This window comes from Anopheles moucheti, chromosome 2 (assembly GCF_943734755.1).
Source record: "Anopheles moucheti chromosome 2, idAnoMoucSN_F20_07, whole genome shotgun sequence".
Lineage (NCBI taxonomy): Eukaryota > Metazoa > Arthropoda > Insecta > Diptera > Culicidae > Anopheles > Anopheles moucheti.
Genome location: NC_069140.1, coordinates 13546574 through 13562358, shown reverse-complemented (window position 1 = coordinate 13562358; position 15785 = coordinate 13546574). Strand labels below are relative to the sequence as shown.

Genomic DNA, 15785 nt, shown 5'->3' with positions numbered 1-15785 from the left:
TTGGCTATTACTCGACCTCTATCCTACACAGACCTTGCACTACACCAGTGAGTCCCCAACGACCTGTCAGATAGCGCTAGGGAAAAAGAAAAGCGATATGAAAGAGGAAGAAAAAGGAGGATGAAACCGATCGCAGGATGCGTCTCCGATCGTTTTTTAGTGATCAATTTTTTGGCAAATATAATAACCGTTTTCGGCGAAAAAAAATCATTTTTTAAATAAATTCGTAAGGAAACCAGTAGCTTTTTTTAACAAAAACACTTTTCATTTTGATCATAACTTAATCCCAAACAATCGTCAGGATCACAACAACAGGATCACACTACCAGATCCAGATCCAGCCGTATGTATGATTGATAATCCCCAAGATAAGCCTGTTTAAATGGAATGGTTGGAATACCCATGTCTTTCTCTTCCTGCGTCAGTTAATTATTTGTTTATCCTGACCAATCGTTCCATGATGGTACCATTATCAACAAACAGCCCCCACCCACCCAAAAACAACTACCACACGCCGTGCCACGGTCCAGTAAATTTGTATGCTTGCCCATTACACAATCGCCTATCGCGCAAAGTTGCGCAGCGGTGTTTGGTGAGGATCAATGCTTCAAATTAGCACCGAACCGGAACGGCAGAATAAACTTCGTACCGGAGTTTTGTTTTTTGTTATCCGGACGCTATCTTACATCCGGTTGCTTGTTTCATCCCACCCGCGAAGGTTTTTTTTGGACGAGTTTCGCTTATCGGTAAAGCTCCATCGTCATAATTTAATAAGTTTCTTTGCGGCACATTAGTTTCCGCCCCGCCGCGGGGTAGTCTTTGTTTTTTTTTTTTGTTGTTGTGCTTAAAAAGCGGTTCAAGCCGTGTTTGTGCTTTGCTATCCTCGTTTTGCTTCTTTTTTTTTGGTTTGTTTTGCACGCTTCCACAGTACGATAAGTAAAAAGTTGATGATGGTGTGTAATTTGCTCCGTAGCTGGGTGTCTGGTTCGCGTAAGTTCACGCTTTTCAAGCAAACCACTGGGCGCTGGTACGCGGAATGTCCTTCACATGATCTCTGCCTTCACCGGAGTTAAGTACTCTGGCCATTTATCGTGCATATCTGATGATCCGCTTTTGTCGCCCAGCGGAACATTTGGGAGCGTTCGAGGCAGAGTTCACTGCTTCCAGCGCCCGAAATATCCTTATCGTGTCACATCTTGCCGTATAGCATACTTTAGGCATATGTTTCATTTTCGCCTGCTCTCGCACTCCTTATCGCGCAGCTTGCTTTGTTTCTCAATGTTTCTCTCCTTCTTCCGCGAATTAGTGGCGTCGTCCATCGTACTCTCGTTCGCTCTGTTCGTTCTAAAACAAAGAAAAGATTGTCTGAAATTGAATTTACTGCCGCTTGCGCAAAGTATCGCGAACAGAAAAGTTACTATCGAACAAACAAACCAAAAAGAAACACAAAAAAAACAGCCACTAGTATTATGTGCTTGGCTACATTTCAACCATAATGCAAAAGGACTTGGGACGAATGGGACTGTGCGTAAAGCGTCCGGAATTCCACTCAAGCAGGACAAGAATTGCCAGACGAATCTTTTTGTGTGTATCGATGCATTACCCTTTCGGTATTAAAACAACATCCGGACAGGAAGGGAACACTGTATCCAGCAGCAGCCCATAATGCGTCCTCTATGTCCCTCGCTTCCGGCTTACTCGTTACGAAGTCGCGAAGAAAAAAATCCCAACGAGCGGGCGCCCTTTTCAGCACAGCGCCATAGCACAGACACAGCTTTCTTTATGCTTCCTGCCGCTGCCGGGGCGCAAGGGCGCAGTGGCGGCAACATTATTTATGCTTTCGTGTTATCATTAAATTGCATCTGGCCCGTGTAATTCAATTCACTGCTGGAGCACCCCATAGAACACCCCTCGGCGTGTTCTCGGCACGGCTCCTCAAAGTCCGGCCCGGGAAAATGGCCAAGAAGGGCATCTTCTCGGCAGCATTGTTACAGTAACCGGTGGCTCGCCGCTCTCCCTCCCAGTCTGAGGCTCTCCCGCCGTGCATTGGTGCATCTGAAAGTTTCGCAAACTTTTGCCAAGTCTCTAAAGGCCCATCGTGCCGAAATGCCGCCAACACGGTACAAGATGTTCGTTACATAAGCGAACTCGACAAGGTGGCAATCCTCGGCCACAGCATGCAATATGCAAAATGGTATCACATTAGGTATATTGAACTTTTATTGAACAACACAACAACAGTGGCAACCAAGTGGAAGAAAGGCAACGATATTGGCCGATACATTCTTAAATTGAATTTCGCCCCCGTTCTAAACAGAAAACTGTTCTAATATTAATGCAATAAAAGTGATGCATGTGTAGGACCGTTGCAGGAGCAAGCGAGATGGGTTGGGAAGATTGGTTGGAATTATTCTTTCCTTTCCATAACCCAGGCCATCTCCGTAAACTACTGCTTCCCCGTAAACGATTTGAATGCCAAGAGTTTTCATGTTCGAAAGCTTCAAACCCGGCACTATCCGGAACACCGCCCGGACAGCGCGCCACGGTACCGTCCGTACCCCGTCGTATTACACTGTTAATCAAATGAAACGTACTTTACCGTACGGTCGACGGGCATAAAACTAAGGGAAAACTTTCATTTTCCGGGGTTTTTCCTGAGGGGAGGGGGCAAAAACAACTGCACGTGAAGGTGAAGATGAGATGGTTGGGATCGACATAAAAACAACAGTAAACTTCTCCGCACCCGAACCCAGAACCCCCGTGGCAGTGTAACCCCGAGATTCGTGCCAATGGCGGCCGGGTTTGCCACAATCGCTTCATTTATCAGCGTTAATAAATTATTGTGAAATTTTATTACAACATTCGCGCTAAACTGCAGTTTTATGTACCACACAAGTACACTTTATTACGCCCCGGATCGACCGACCGCCCGGGAAAGCGGGAAACTTGTACCGTTCCGTTACGCTGGCGTCTTGCAAGGATGTACATCATAAAAACGGTCACTATCTTCGTTGCTTCGGTTGCTTCCTTATTTATTGCCTCTTGCGTTTTGTGTGCCGAATGACACTATCCGCCGAACAGCAATCCGGACACTTTGTTAATGGGCACCACGTTGCCGACCACCTTGTTGACCGAGCTGAGCCCCTCGCCCAGGAACGAGCAGGAAATTGATTTCAGTGCCTCCAGCTGTGCCCCCCAGATGGACAGTTGGCAAAATCTGTAAACCGCCCCATAATCACGTGAGTCACGTCATTTAGTGTCGCCGTCATTCGGGCGCCCGAATTCACCTCACCTGAAGTCATTATCCACCGTAACCTGCTCGCCGACCTTCACGAACGGTGTGCCCTTGCTGGTGAAGCTCTTGAACACGTTGTCCTGATGCATGCTGCTCGTGTTCAGGTACGCAAACTTGGCAATGAACGAAGCGAACGACTTCCGTGCGTTCAGGTCTTTCGTCGATTTGACCGAAGCGGACAGCGTCGGATTGCCGAAGACGTCGTGCGTGTCGAACAGTATGCCCAGCTCGTCACCGTGCGCCACCAGCCGATCGTCGGCACCGTTTTTCCCCGCCTTGGCCACGATCGGTAGCCCGGTGAGGAAGTCGCGACCGCGCGTATTGTCCGACCGGTGCTCGTAGCTGTACATGAACGCTTTCGAGCTTTTGGCCCACGCCTGGGCGGACACGACGGCGGGCAGATTGAAGACGGCATCGGTCGTTGCCTCCACCAGCTTGCCCAAAATCTGCGTCACGTCCCAGCCGCTCGGGATCTCGAGGTACTTGTCGAGGTTGAGCACGCCACCGACGTTGCCTACCGCTTGCACCTGCTTCTCTACGTTCAGGAATCCTTCCAACCCGATCAGCGAGCTCGTTTTCTTCAGGAAGTTTGTAGCTCCCTTAAACGTCGACTGGATCTCTTTCACTGGGGAGTTACAAGGGAAGTTACAGAGCCGGTGGCACCGTGGAGCGCTCTCAAAAAACTTACCATCGATCGCGTTGGCCGTCTCATCTTTCGTCACACCGATGAGAAGGGGAATTTTGGGAAAGTCTCCGGCGAGCAGCGTTGCCTCCGGTTTGTCCGTCATCAGTCCCAACAGTCCCCGCCCGTCATCTTTCTCCTCGACCACAGGGTTAACGCCCGCCTGTGGGGACATCCCGTTGATAAGCTTCTCCCCGCTGAAACGCTCGTTCTGTAGCTCCGAGTCCATCAGCACGATCTCGTCGGTGGATCGGCCGCGCAGACACTTCACCACCTCGGTTTCGTTTCCGGCCGCACAGCGATGGCGCACCGTCGCCTCCTGGTACGAGACCACCGGTTCACGGTCGTACGCGTTCGGTTGCACCGACGAGCCAGACATTGCCACCACACCGGTGACGGAGGTGCGTGCCATCGTGGCCGATGCCAGCACCATCGCAGCCGACGCACCCGAACCATGCCCGACCAGCTTGATCTGGGCCGGATCACCGCCGAACCATCCGATGTAGTCTTTAACCCATCGAACTGCGGTCGCCATATCGAGCAGCGCCAAATTGCCGGACAAATCGCGACTACCATCGCCGAGCATGCCGAACGATCCGAGCCGGTACTGGATCGGTACGAAGATCACCCCATTGGCGGTGAGCGGTTCCGCACCGTACTGCGAAGCCGATCCGTACCGATAGCCACCACCGTGGATAAACACCACTACCGGCAATCCGGTCGTCTCGTCCGGCATCTGCGGGGTGAAGATGTTGAGCAGCAGACAATCCTCGTGCCCGATCACGCGGTACGGGTTGTCCGATTTCGGCTGGGGACACGGTGGTCCGTACCGTGTCGCATTGATGTCGCCGCTGAGATGCCGATACTGGGGCCGGGCGAACCGGTTCTGTCCGGTGGGTGATTCCGCGTAGTGGATGTTCAGGAACGAGTAGAGCCCCGTTTGACGGTTGCGCAGTCCTTCGATTCTGGCCGCACGGCCACCGTGACGCACGAACACCACCGGATCGTCGAGCGGCGGTGTTGCCGATCGGATGCCTCCAACAATTGCATCACATGGTATCACGAGCAGGGCAAGAAGAAGCGGTAGTCCAACGATTGACTGTGCTAAAACTTTCGTCCGCGCCATGCTCCGAGTGCTTGAGGACGTGGCCGAACGTAAAATGCAACTACTGATCGTAGAGCAGGCGGAATGGTTGCCTATTCGCCCGTTTATCAGTGCGCGATCCTGCTTGTGGGCAAACCAAAAAGTTCCTCATACTTTTTGGGAATATTTTCTCAAAATGGTTGTTCAAGATAATTAACAATAAACTATTATTAAAAAACATTTTAACTATGCCAGAGCTGATGCTTAGAATTATTAGTTGGGGGTTCACATTCAATAAGTCTAATTAGGCATCATTTTATGGTAACTTTTCTACTCGTCTATATTATCCACAGTCGCCTGATGTCGCAGAAATTTCGCTGTGCACCACTTTTTTATCGTTATTAGCGCACGAACGAAGGCCAGTAGAACGTTGTGATAAAGTAATCAGCAAGTGCAAGTAACAACGGTTCCCAAAAACGACGATTCTACGCAGTGATTTTGCTGAAGAAAAAAAAACATTTGTGCGTTGCTTTGCTCATTGCTGGCCCTTGCCTGCCTACTAGATCCACTCGCTCGTCCAACAAATCTTAGCAACCATTTCAATCTCCTCATTTTCCCCTCAATCAAGCAAAACAGCGCTCCCCCCTGCCCCCCCCCCCCCCTCGAGGGTGCAAAAATGGCGCGCTTCCCCTCCAAAAAAAAAAATGCAAAACGTAAATTGAACGCAATAAATAAGTAGAAGCATTCGAATAAAACCGACCACTTTTGCCAAACGTTTGCCTCCATCATGTTTTATTTACCTTGCCATTTAAGCCTCCAAGAGGGGAACGAATGGGGGGGGGGGGGATCTCGAGAACACAAAGTTCAACTATGTGTACAAATCGCCTGCAACTATCCATGGCCTTTAGTGGCCATGCCAGGCGTTCGTGGCGTTGACTTTCGTTCGTCGCTTCGCCGGACCCAACTTGGTGTAAGTTTTTTTTTTTTGCTTTTTGTTTTACGAGTCTTTGCTCCTTCTTCGGTCAACTTTTATTACCCAATTCCCCTGGACCAGACAGGTTAGAGGGGGGGAGGGGAGGGAAGGGGGGAGGAGATGGGAGTGGCATCACCGAATACAGCCGCATGACGACGATCCTCGCTCCAGATTCGCCGGTTTATCACGATACGGACAAGATTGTTTGCACCATACGTTAGGGATATAGTTTTGTTTTTATTGTTATCATTGAATCCTTTATGTATGTGTGTGTGTGTTTGCATGTGTGTGCGCATTCGGTAGCATACAACTTCCGCTACATTTGGGGCAGTTTTATTGTGGAACATTTTTACACAAACGGGTGGGGCGAATGGGAGATTGGAAAGACGCAAACAGGCGACGAATTTCGGGCAGGAAAGACGAAGATAAGAGCGGCCTACTGCACCCGTTACTGCAGCTCATTCGTGCCACGGCAATTTATGGTGTAATCAGATAGACACAATAAATACAGAATTAGAAGCGACATAAATAAAACGGACCACCATTTATCTATCGGTACTATCGGATGTAAAACGAAATTAAAAGGATTGCCAGTGTCAGCTGCACTCGCTGCTAGGGCCAGTGTCAACGGGCGGGTGTGATACACAAAATAGTCTTAAAGACACATTTAGACACTGCCAACTGAATCACGCCAAAAACACAGCCAAAGTGCTACAGAAACTCACAGAACATTAATGCTTTCGCTGCGTGTGAGTGTGTTTTTCCGAAATCAAATTTAACGACACTCTATTTTCCCAGCCAACATTCTGCTAGATCGATCAGTAGCCGTGCCCGTCCTAACGGGCCTGTGTTGCGTTGTTAATAATTCATCCCCGGTAGAAAACCTCCGCATCAAGGATCGGCGTTCGGTTCGGTTGGGTGTCGTCCTGCGAATGTCGCAACATTGGACGAACGGCACCGATCGTATGGATTATTGGAAATCATTCCAAATCCAATTTGCCAGCTGAGTACTTCTGGCCGGGGCCCCCATTCAGCCGCTTCAAGAATGCCACCACCCCCCGCGGGTGGGGGGAATCCGGTCCAACACCCCGTCGATTTGTCATGATTTGTAGAATGCGAAACGAATCGAAATCGGGCCGACCGCGTGCAGAGAATGTTATCGCCATGCGAGGAAGCCCTTTTCCAATGCCAACATCCAAAAAGCTCCCGGGACGTTACGGGGCGCGATCGCAGCGTTAGCATGTGTTAACACACACACACACACATGTTGTGTGTGTGCAGCCTTATCGGTGGCACTCGAAGCGTTCGTGAAACAGCATAACTTCAATGGCAATAACGCGTGCTCCACACGCATTCCGCTGCCTGCCGGCGGCCGGTGATGGCGGTAGGTGTGATAAGGCAAAGGCAGCCCACTAAGATAAAGGCGCCGTTTCATATTCATGAAACTTTATGATTTCCGGATCCCTTTTCCGTCAAGGGCACCTCCGAAATTGTGTAATGCTGCATCCCGCTCGCTGACGCTCTCGGAAAGCGCTCGGAATGCGACCTCATTTCGAATGCTCGCATTCCTCCGACACAGACACGGCCACCTCGACCTCCGGTGCGCCCGACATGGAACCACCCTCCGGGTGGTGGCGATTTTCATAATTTCATATTTGTATGCATGGAAATTGGTTCCCATTCGGTGCGAAAAGTCCGACAGATTGGCAGGACGCTGCGGAATGCCAAAGGTCAGCCGGGGGAGAGGAAAGGGCGGTGACTTGACGGCGGGCAGGTGTGTTGTCGAGTTCAAAATGGAGACCTCCTGCCCTCCCCTGCCAGCTGCGCACGTTGCGCGTGGAAAGTTATGCGGTTCCGGATGGGAAGCATACGGTACGGAACACAATATACATTTATGGCTCGCCGTCAGTGCTGGCTGGCACGGAAGTCGTCGGCAGCATCTTAAACGTCTGGAAGTTGAAGGCAGGTAGCGAGAAAATATGCCGCTGTACCGCGGTGCCGGTTCTGGCAGGGGAACAAAAAGGGGTTTTTTTTCCAGTTCTACTACACCAACTCACAATCATTTGTCAGCAGGAACGAACATATCGGCGCGCAGTTTATCGGGGGTGCAACGTTATTTTGTTGTTCTTTGCTGTCTGTTTTTTTTATCACACAAACAAATCACCGAACGCCAAAGCATAATGTTGTGTGCGTTCGCGGAGTGGGGCCAACACAAGAAAAACAAGCGGACTCCCTTCACAAAACAATCCCATTCTCAAAGCCTGCAATAATACAAGCTGATAGCGTATTTTGCCACGCTTCGTATCGGATGGAGGATGGCGCAGGATTTCGAGCGGACCACCAGTAGCGGAGGAGCCAATCGAAAACCGTGTCAACATCATTCGTATCAATTGCACCCACCAGGCTGGCAGCTGTAGAACATAGATAAATAAAAATCACCTCCAAACAATATTAATGACACGGTTTCGAGAGGGAGAAAAGGAAAATGTTAATCAATAACTACAACTACCCCACCACAACGGAATGGATCCTTCAAATATATTTACTCAAAAGACCCCAAACCCTCCCAACATCTGTATGGCTTAAAAGTGATAAAACATTGCAGCGATCCATCAACCGACACAACACTCACCCACTCAAAATCATGTTTCGGATGCGATAAGGAATTGAAAAATGATACCAAAAAAAAGAAAATGCAATGGATGGGTGCTGTTTGATGGTGACAGTCAAACAAAATGGCAAATAACCAAAGAAAAAAATGAGCTCATCAACATAACATCGCCTGTGGTGCGGAGCATCATTGACAACTTGCCGATAAGAATGACCCCCCTTTGTGGTGCACGAAGAAACTCATCCCAGCAAGCCGTTCGTTCCCCTCGGGGAAAAATCCTGGCACGCATAATTTCACAATCCTTTACCCCACGCGTGGAAAACATGCGTGGACAGGGGACAAGTGGAGCTAAAAAATAGACCTCTCCAGTGAGTTTTTTTTTTATTTTTGTACTTAATTCCAAAGATTTTTCTACCCCGCTTGCTTTGATCCTTTTTCGCTCTGTCAGGGTTGTGCATTTGATACAGTGCGTGTCTGTTTTCTGGCACCGGGAAAACCAGGAGAACCATAAAACCATAAAGTCCTTCAGTTCGTCAGCCCCCAAAAAAAAGGCTCCCCAGAAAGTCTTCCAAAAAGAGCGAGAGAAAAGGAAAAACACACTACACGTCGGACAGCGGCAGTATCGCTTTTCGAAAGGGTGTTCTAAAAACACTGCAACAGTGTAAAAGTGTTTAGTGTGAAATAGAGTCGGGAATGTGTGTGTGTCCCTGTGAGTGCTTCTTTCAAGAGTTATTGGGAAAGAACCCGATATGTGTGTGTGGAAGAACCCCCAAAAATGCTTCCCGACCGAACCGAACGGCCCGTTTTTTTTCTGCTGTGCATTAGTTTATTCCTTTTTAAAAGTGGCTAGCGATATTCTCCTGCAAGCTTCTTACCCGAAAGCAAAACCCCCGGAGAAACCGGGAGAAACCTCCCGGCAGTCAGTTAAAGAATGGAAAACCCATTCTAGGACCGTAGGACTTATGGCCGAAAGATATGGCATACACACATTGATATCCTGTCCTTTCGTCCCGGGGTCGTTTCGATTTCTTTATGTTGCGTTTATTCGTTGCCTGGCCAGCATTCCTGGTGCCTGGCTGGGGCAACAGTCGATGTGTTCTGCTTTCTTCTCTGCAGCGGGAAACAGGAAGCGGCAAAAGACTCCTTTTCCCTTGCTTCTTTCTTTCCGCTACATCCCGATGACGAGATTGAAACCGTAGCGCCGTCTTTCCCAGGCCCAGGTTTTTGGGTGGTTCCCCCGGCTGGAACGTTCACCCCCCTCACTCCCTCCTGCCCCACGGTGGACCTCACAGATTGGACCGTGTAAAACAAATAAAAGTGAAGATGAAATGGAACATAAAAATTTACGACACTCGGTAAATTGAATATAAATTCGAAGCTAACTGTACACGATCCAAAAGGTGGCAAATGGCAATGTCGAAACGCTCGACACACTCGCACTCTGCGCGGACCGGTTCGACGGCCGGTGCGGCGGTCCAAGTGAGTGTAGATAAAATAAATTGCAGCTCAAGATATCCCTTTTCGGGATGATCCCTTTCTGAGACACGGGGCTTTGACTCGATGAGCACGCCCTGTGCCGCCCAGCAGTCATCAGCTCTTGACGAGCGTAAAGTGGGCACCCCGAGCAGAAAGAGAACGCAGAAGAATGTGGCTGTGTGGAAAAAAAACATCAAATCTGATACTATCCAGACCAACCCCCCCTTAACGACCTGCGATGAACGGTGGGGGAAGCTGGGACCCACGACCTGGCCTGGAGGTTAGTTTTTCATCGATCAATCACCTCCCGTGATGCGGTGTGGTGTAGTGATTGCTTTCACCTCCAATGGCTTTCATTGCCTTCGTCCCGCGGCAAACTCGCCGAAGTCTCCCCGGGCCCGACGTTTATTGATTCGATCAGAATCTGAAGAAGATGAAGGTTAATGCTACTCACTAACCTCCTCCTACGTATGTCCACACACACACCCATACAGCGACAGTTGATTGAGTGCAATCGTTTGCGATCGAATGTTTATCCTTATGTCATTCGGAATGGTGGAAGGCTACACCGGTCTTCGCCATCCGAAGGCAATCAGGCTAGGGCTGCAGTAAATTGCAATCGCTTGGTGCAGTGAAGATGCAGCCTTTCACTGCAGTAGGATGTATTTACTTTGCATCCCAGTGTGTATTTGTTTTCGTGACAGTCGCTAGCACTCGCACAGCGGCTACGGCTGCTGGATAAGTAATACTAGACGGGATGAGCAAACTACTTAACGGAAGGGAATTTTGCTTTTAACATAACCGTTCTGATGGTTCCGAAATGGATGGATGAGCTTCAACAACCCAAACACTACTTGACACGTCGATGCGTTCCATTTATTACACTAGTTTTATGAACTATTAGGGTTAAATTTCAAGCTGATTTCATTGTACGTTTAATAATCCTTACTAAAGAATATATAGAAGAGTTTATTTCCTTAATTTATTATATACAATTTTAAATGAGACATACATTAATAGTTTCGGGCTATTAATCTTTTACGCAATATTTAAGGTTTAATAATTTTCTTATTTCATGACGGTGTTTATCTATTTGGGTTTTGTACGGCAGGGAAAACTTTACAAAAAAAACCCTTGGTTACAGTGACTAAATTTAATGGAAAAGGGCTACAAAAATTATTCTATTAAATCTATTACGCTTGCTAAAGAAGCTTCTTTCCTTTGGAGTCGAATAACAGATATTAAAATAAATAGTAATAGTAAACAACTATATTAATTTCTGATCATTTTTCTTGATAAATAAATCATTCTCAAAGCTTTCATATAACTTTAAAGCTTAAAAGCTATATTTTGATTATTTTATTTAACAGCACCAAAGTAGCCTACTTCAATGACTTTTTAATGACATTTAAAAATCGCAATGAGTGTCACTTCAAAATTTATTTAAAGTCCTTGGGAATTTTAGAATTTTAGTTCCTAAAAATATAAAATACATTATTCAAAGAATCTGCGCCCATTTAAGAGGGCGACATAAAAGATTTACATCGTTTAGCGCATGCACAATACACAACACCAATGCACCGCCACCTTTACGGTCTCAATAGCAGTGAAACACCTCCAATCCATTATTTTATCGTTGTACCTGTACGGTACAATCATGTGATTGGCGGTGCACTGGAATTGTCATTGCATTGTTCAACCCACCGATCACCACCCACGGTCAGCGCGATGCGGTAAGCGCGTACAGCTTCCGCTTCAGCCGCACATAAATCTGCAATGTTTCCCATGTCCGAGCGCTTCGCCACATGGTCGAACAAACAGACAAAAAAGGTACCACACTCACCGATGCCATTCTTTCTCTCCATCGCTATCCGCTTTCGCCACAGATTGACCTGAAGCATAAAAATCAACTGAACAACAGCGACAACATGGTGAAGATTGGAATCGATTTACGCGAGTACTATCCCAGCGTGGAATGGGACATTCTTGGCGTGCCAGCAGAGCGCCACGAGAAATACTATCCATGCTGTGCCGAACCGTACCCAGGTAAGCGCATCGTTCGGGGTGCATTGTGCAGAACAAAAGCGGAAGAAGAAAAAAAGAAACCCCCCCTCGTCCACGTGCCCCATTTTATGGCCAAGGTTCAAACACACACGGTCCACTTCGCCGCACCGACGGCTGCATGCTGTAATTTGGCATCGGTGCACCTTAACCTTCCCCCCATTTTCTTCTTCGCACTGTCGTCTCGCTCGACCGGACACGTTTAGCTGCACATTCTGCTTCGCCATCGGCCATTCTGCGCCAACGCCGATAGCACGGTGGCCATTGAGGCAAGCAATAACCATCGATTGCCTCACACGCCTCACCGACGGTCACGGTGCATTGGGTGGTCTCCCTTCGGTGTCACTTTAAATGCTGCCCATTGACTGGCCGGGACCTGTTCGCACCGCCCGCCGCTAACACAAAGCGCCTGTTTTTTTTTTTTTTTGCTTTTTTACAGACATTTTCTTCAACATCACATTACGACGCAAGACGCTGTTCTACACGGTGAACCTGATCATACCGTGTGTTGGCATCTCGTACCTGTCCGTGCTGGTGTTCTATCTGCCGGCGGATTCGGGCGAAAAAATTGCATTATGCATCAGCATCCTTCTGTCGCAAACCATGTTCTTCCTGCTGATATCGGAAATCATCCCGTCCACCTCGTTGGCCCTGCCGCTGCTCGGCAAGTACCTGCTGTTCACCATGATACTGGTCGGGCTGAGCGTCGTGATCACCATCATTATCCTCAACATACACTACCGGAAGCCGAGCACTCACAAGATGGCACCCTGGGTCCGGAAGTTCTTCATACTGCGCCTGCCCAAGCTGCTACTGATGCGGGTCCCGAACGATTTGCTCAAGGTGAGTGAAGGGCCGTATGTGAGCGAACCGTACGGCTCGATGGTTTACATACGTAATTACATATTCCTGCATCGAGAAGGAAGAGAAAAAAAACACCCCCTTGACCCAAGTGACTATCTTTTCTTGATGGCCATTTTTGTCACGATAAAGTTCTACTGAAATTCATATTTTAAATTCCAAGAACTCCTTAATGACTTCATTGCTTTATCGGATTGTTGATACAGAGAATTTTGTTTAATATAAATTGTTCTGCAATGTTTTGTCACATACAATCAGTGCCTTAGATACGCAGTAGTTAAATATATAATATAGAGAAATATTAGACAATAAAATATAATAGTTTTTACATATATGTTTCATCATGATGTTCTCACTCCGGTTGGTCTTCCGTGCTACTGCTCCAGGATCATCGATGATATTTCGGTATTCAGTGCCTTAAGCTTGCTTAAACTGTCCTACAAGCCTGGTTCAGATGGAATTGGAAAATTCTCCATTCATATCTTCTTAATGTTACCCGTTCTTCCATTATTCCGTAACAACATGGATTTATGTCTAATCCATTGCCACTGCCATTAATCTTATGTGTTTTACCTTCTATCTTTCGACCCAACTGGAAACTGTATTTCAAGTTGATGCCATTTTTACCGACTCTAAATCTGCTTTCTATCGTATCTCCCACTCACTCTGTTGCGTCTTGGAATTTTTAATCGAAGTAACCATACGAAAATGTTAAATTGTAAACCGCAGTAGAAAATAGACTAAGGAAGCTATGATATTTGTAAAAATGGCTATATAAGCGCGAGCAACCAAAGAATAAATAAATTTTTGGTGAATCAATTGAAGAAGAAACATCTGGTTTCCTTTAAACAGAGCTCTGGTCTTCGACACCTTACCCCCTTCTGTTTTAATAGGCTCCCCAAGCTTTGGATAAGGAGTAACTAGCGGGAAGGTCTCTGCTTCACCGAGAAAACTCCGTTACCATCATCCTGTGACTTCAGCAAAACGACCAGTCCTTCGCGTGGTCTGCCGAAAAAGTTCGGCATGTAAACACACTCCTTCTTTCCAAATTATCCTGTCTTGGCGTCCATACCTCATTATTTCCTTGGTTCCGTTCTGTCTTGCGTGATCGTTATTATCGAGTCTCGTTCAAAAGTGCCTTTTTCTCTCCCTTTCCTTCTAATATAGGCGTATCTCAAGTTACTGTATTAAATCCACTATTATTTATAATGTTCGTCAATGATGTTTGTACTGTCCTTGCTCCTGATTATTTATTCTTTTTTGTCGACGACTTAAAATCGTGTATCCTATAACCTCTCCTTCCAACTGTGTTGTTTTGCCATCTATCCTTGACCGTTTTTGTGCGTGGTGTTATCTCCATTTGGTCTCTCCATTTGTCCTACTAAATGTAATGTCCCCTTTTGTTCATCCTTATTTCCTTGACCAAGTTCTAGTAAAGCGTGTTTCGGAAATTAAGGACTTGAGTATTTGGTTTGATTCGGGCCTCATCTTCTGTCACCACATTGACTCCATAGCCAGCAAGTCTAGGAGGACTCTTGGTGTAATGAATCGTGAAGCCCGTGACTTCTCCGATCCGATGTTGTGTGAAGACTTTGTTCTGTTCAGCGGTTAGGTCTATTCTAGAGTATTGGCTCGGTGATCTGGTCGCCCCGTTGGCAAGAATCCACATCGATCGAATAGAGCGGATGCAGTGGTCCTTCACTAGGTATGCCTTCCTTAAAACCATTGGTGTTGGATCCTCTGCTCCGCCTGGTTACCGTTATACAATTATTAGCAAAACTAATATAAAAACCCAACTACATGACTTTTATGCCACTTCTATTCAATTAAAATCCAAAGTTAAGTGAGTAAACAATTGGAAAGATCAGAGAAAGAGGAGTAAAACAGATTGACCCAAACAGAGACACCAAGCATGCAACTCGCGACCGTGCCGTCTGTCCTTATTGCCTGAAACCTCAAAAATAAAAACAAAAATACCTAAACTCAGCTTATCTCCTCGCTATGTCTAATGGCATCTCTTGAAGCATTGCACTCTAATGCCCCATTGTTACTGTTCACTATCTTCCTACGAAACGCACAGGAGCTGGCAGCGAACAAGATTAACTACGGTATAAAAATCAGCAAAAGCAAATTCGGTGCCGCACTGGCCGCCCACTCGCAGATGCAACCCAACTCGGGCGGTTCCAGCCCGGACTCGATACGGCACATGCAGGGACGGCCAGGTGGATGCAACGGACTACACTCAACGACAGCCACTAATCGGTACGTATTCGGCACAAATGTGAAGTTTACAGTTGAGTTAACGGTGGAAAGGATTACGGCGTATGGCGATAGGATTAAATGTTAAGAGTGAAGCGAGCCGGGTTTTGCATGGATGATAGCTTAGAATAAGTGCCCTGCGGCGGAAATGGGGAGGGATGTTTGCAAATAATTTCTTTTTCAACCGCGTTGCAAAAGGATTCAACATTAATTAACTAGACAACAGAAGTGGAGTTCTTGTACATTTTGCGTGGCGTCTGCTAAGCCGTACCTACTTGAAACGGTACGAGAAGAAGCTTTTCTATTCAATCCACACGGAAAGAGCTTCGGTATCCTTCAGCTCTCGATCCGATATCGACACGATAATTAATCCTTGGCAATATTTTCATCTTCACCTTCTGCGGCACTCGGGCACTGAGCATGAATTGAGCTATCTTCATGCCATGGGGTGCCATCGCATCCGTTACACGCTGCCCAGAAAAT

At 47.3% G+C, this 15785-nt stretch overlaps 2 protein-coding genes across 5 annotated transcripts in view; one reads left to right on the top strand and one right to left on the bottom strand.

The window, feature by feature from the left end:
• Window positions 1-15785, top strand: part of LOC128309979 (acetylcholine receptor subunit alpha-like 2) — a 38894-nt gene that overhangs the window by 20388 nt on the left and 2721 nt on the right. For 2 of the 4 annotated variants that reach the window (XM_053046498.1, XM_053046501.1), the window contains exons 5-7: window positions 12008-12167; window positions 12622-13025; window positions 15124-15305. In XM_053046498.1, the coding sequence (XP_052902458.1) occupies window positions 12008-12167; window positions 12622-13025; window positions 15124-15305 (746 nt within the window). Of the gene's footprint in view, window positions 1-12007; window positions 12168-12621; window positions 13040-15123; window positions 15330-15785 lie in introns of all 4 variants that reach the window. The other 2 variants (XM_053046499.1, XM_053046500.1) reach the window with 2 other exon arrangements.
• On the bottom strand, window positions 2946-5103 carry LOC128309978 (carboxylesterase 5A). Its single transcript, XM_053046497.1, has 3 exons — window positions 3984-5103; window positions 3293-3920; window positions 2946-3217 (listed from the first exon to the last, which is right to left on the bottom strand). Exons 1-3 carry the CDS (start codon window positions 5101-5103, stop codon window positions 3067-3069), a joined length of 1899 nt encoding a protein of 632 aa, XP_052902457.1. The 3' UTR covers window positions 2946-3066.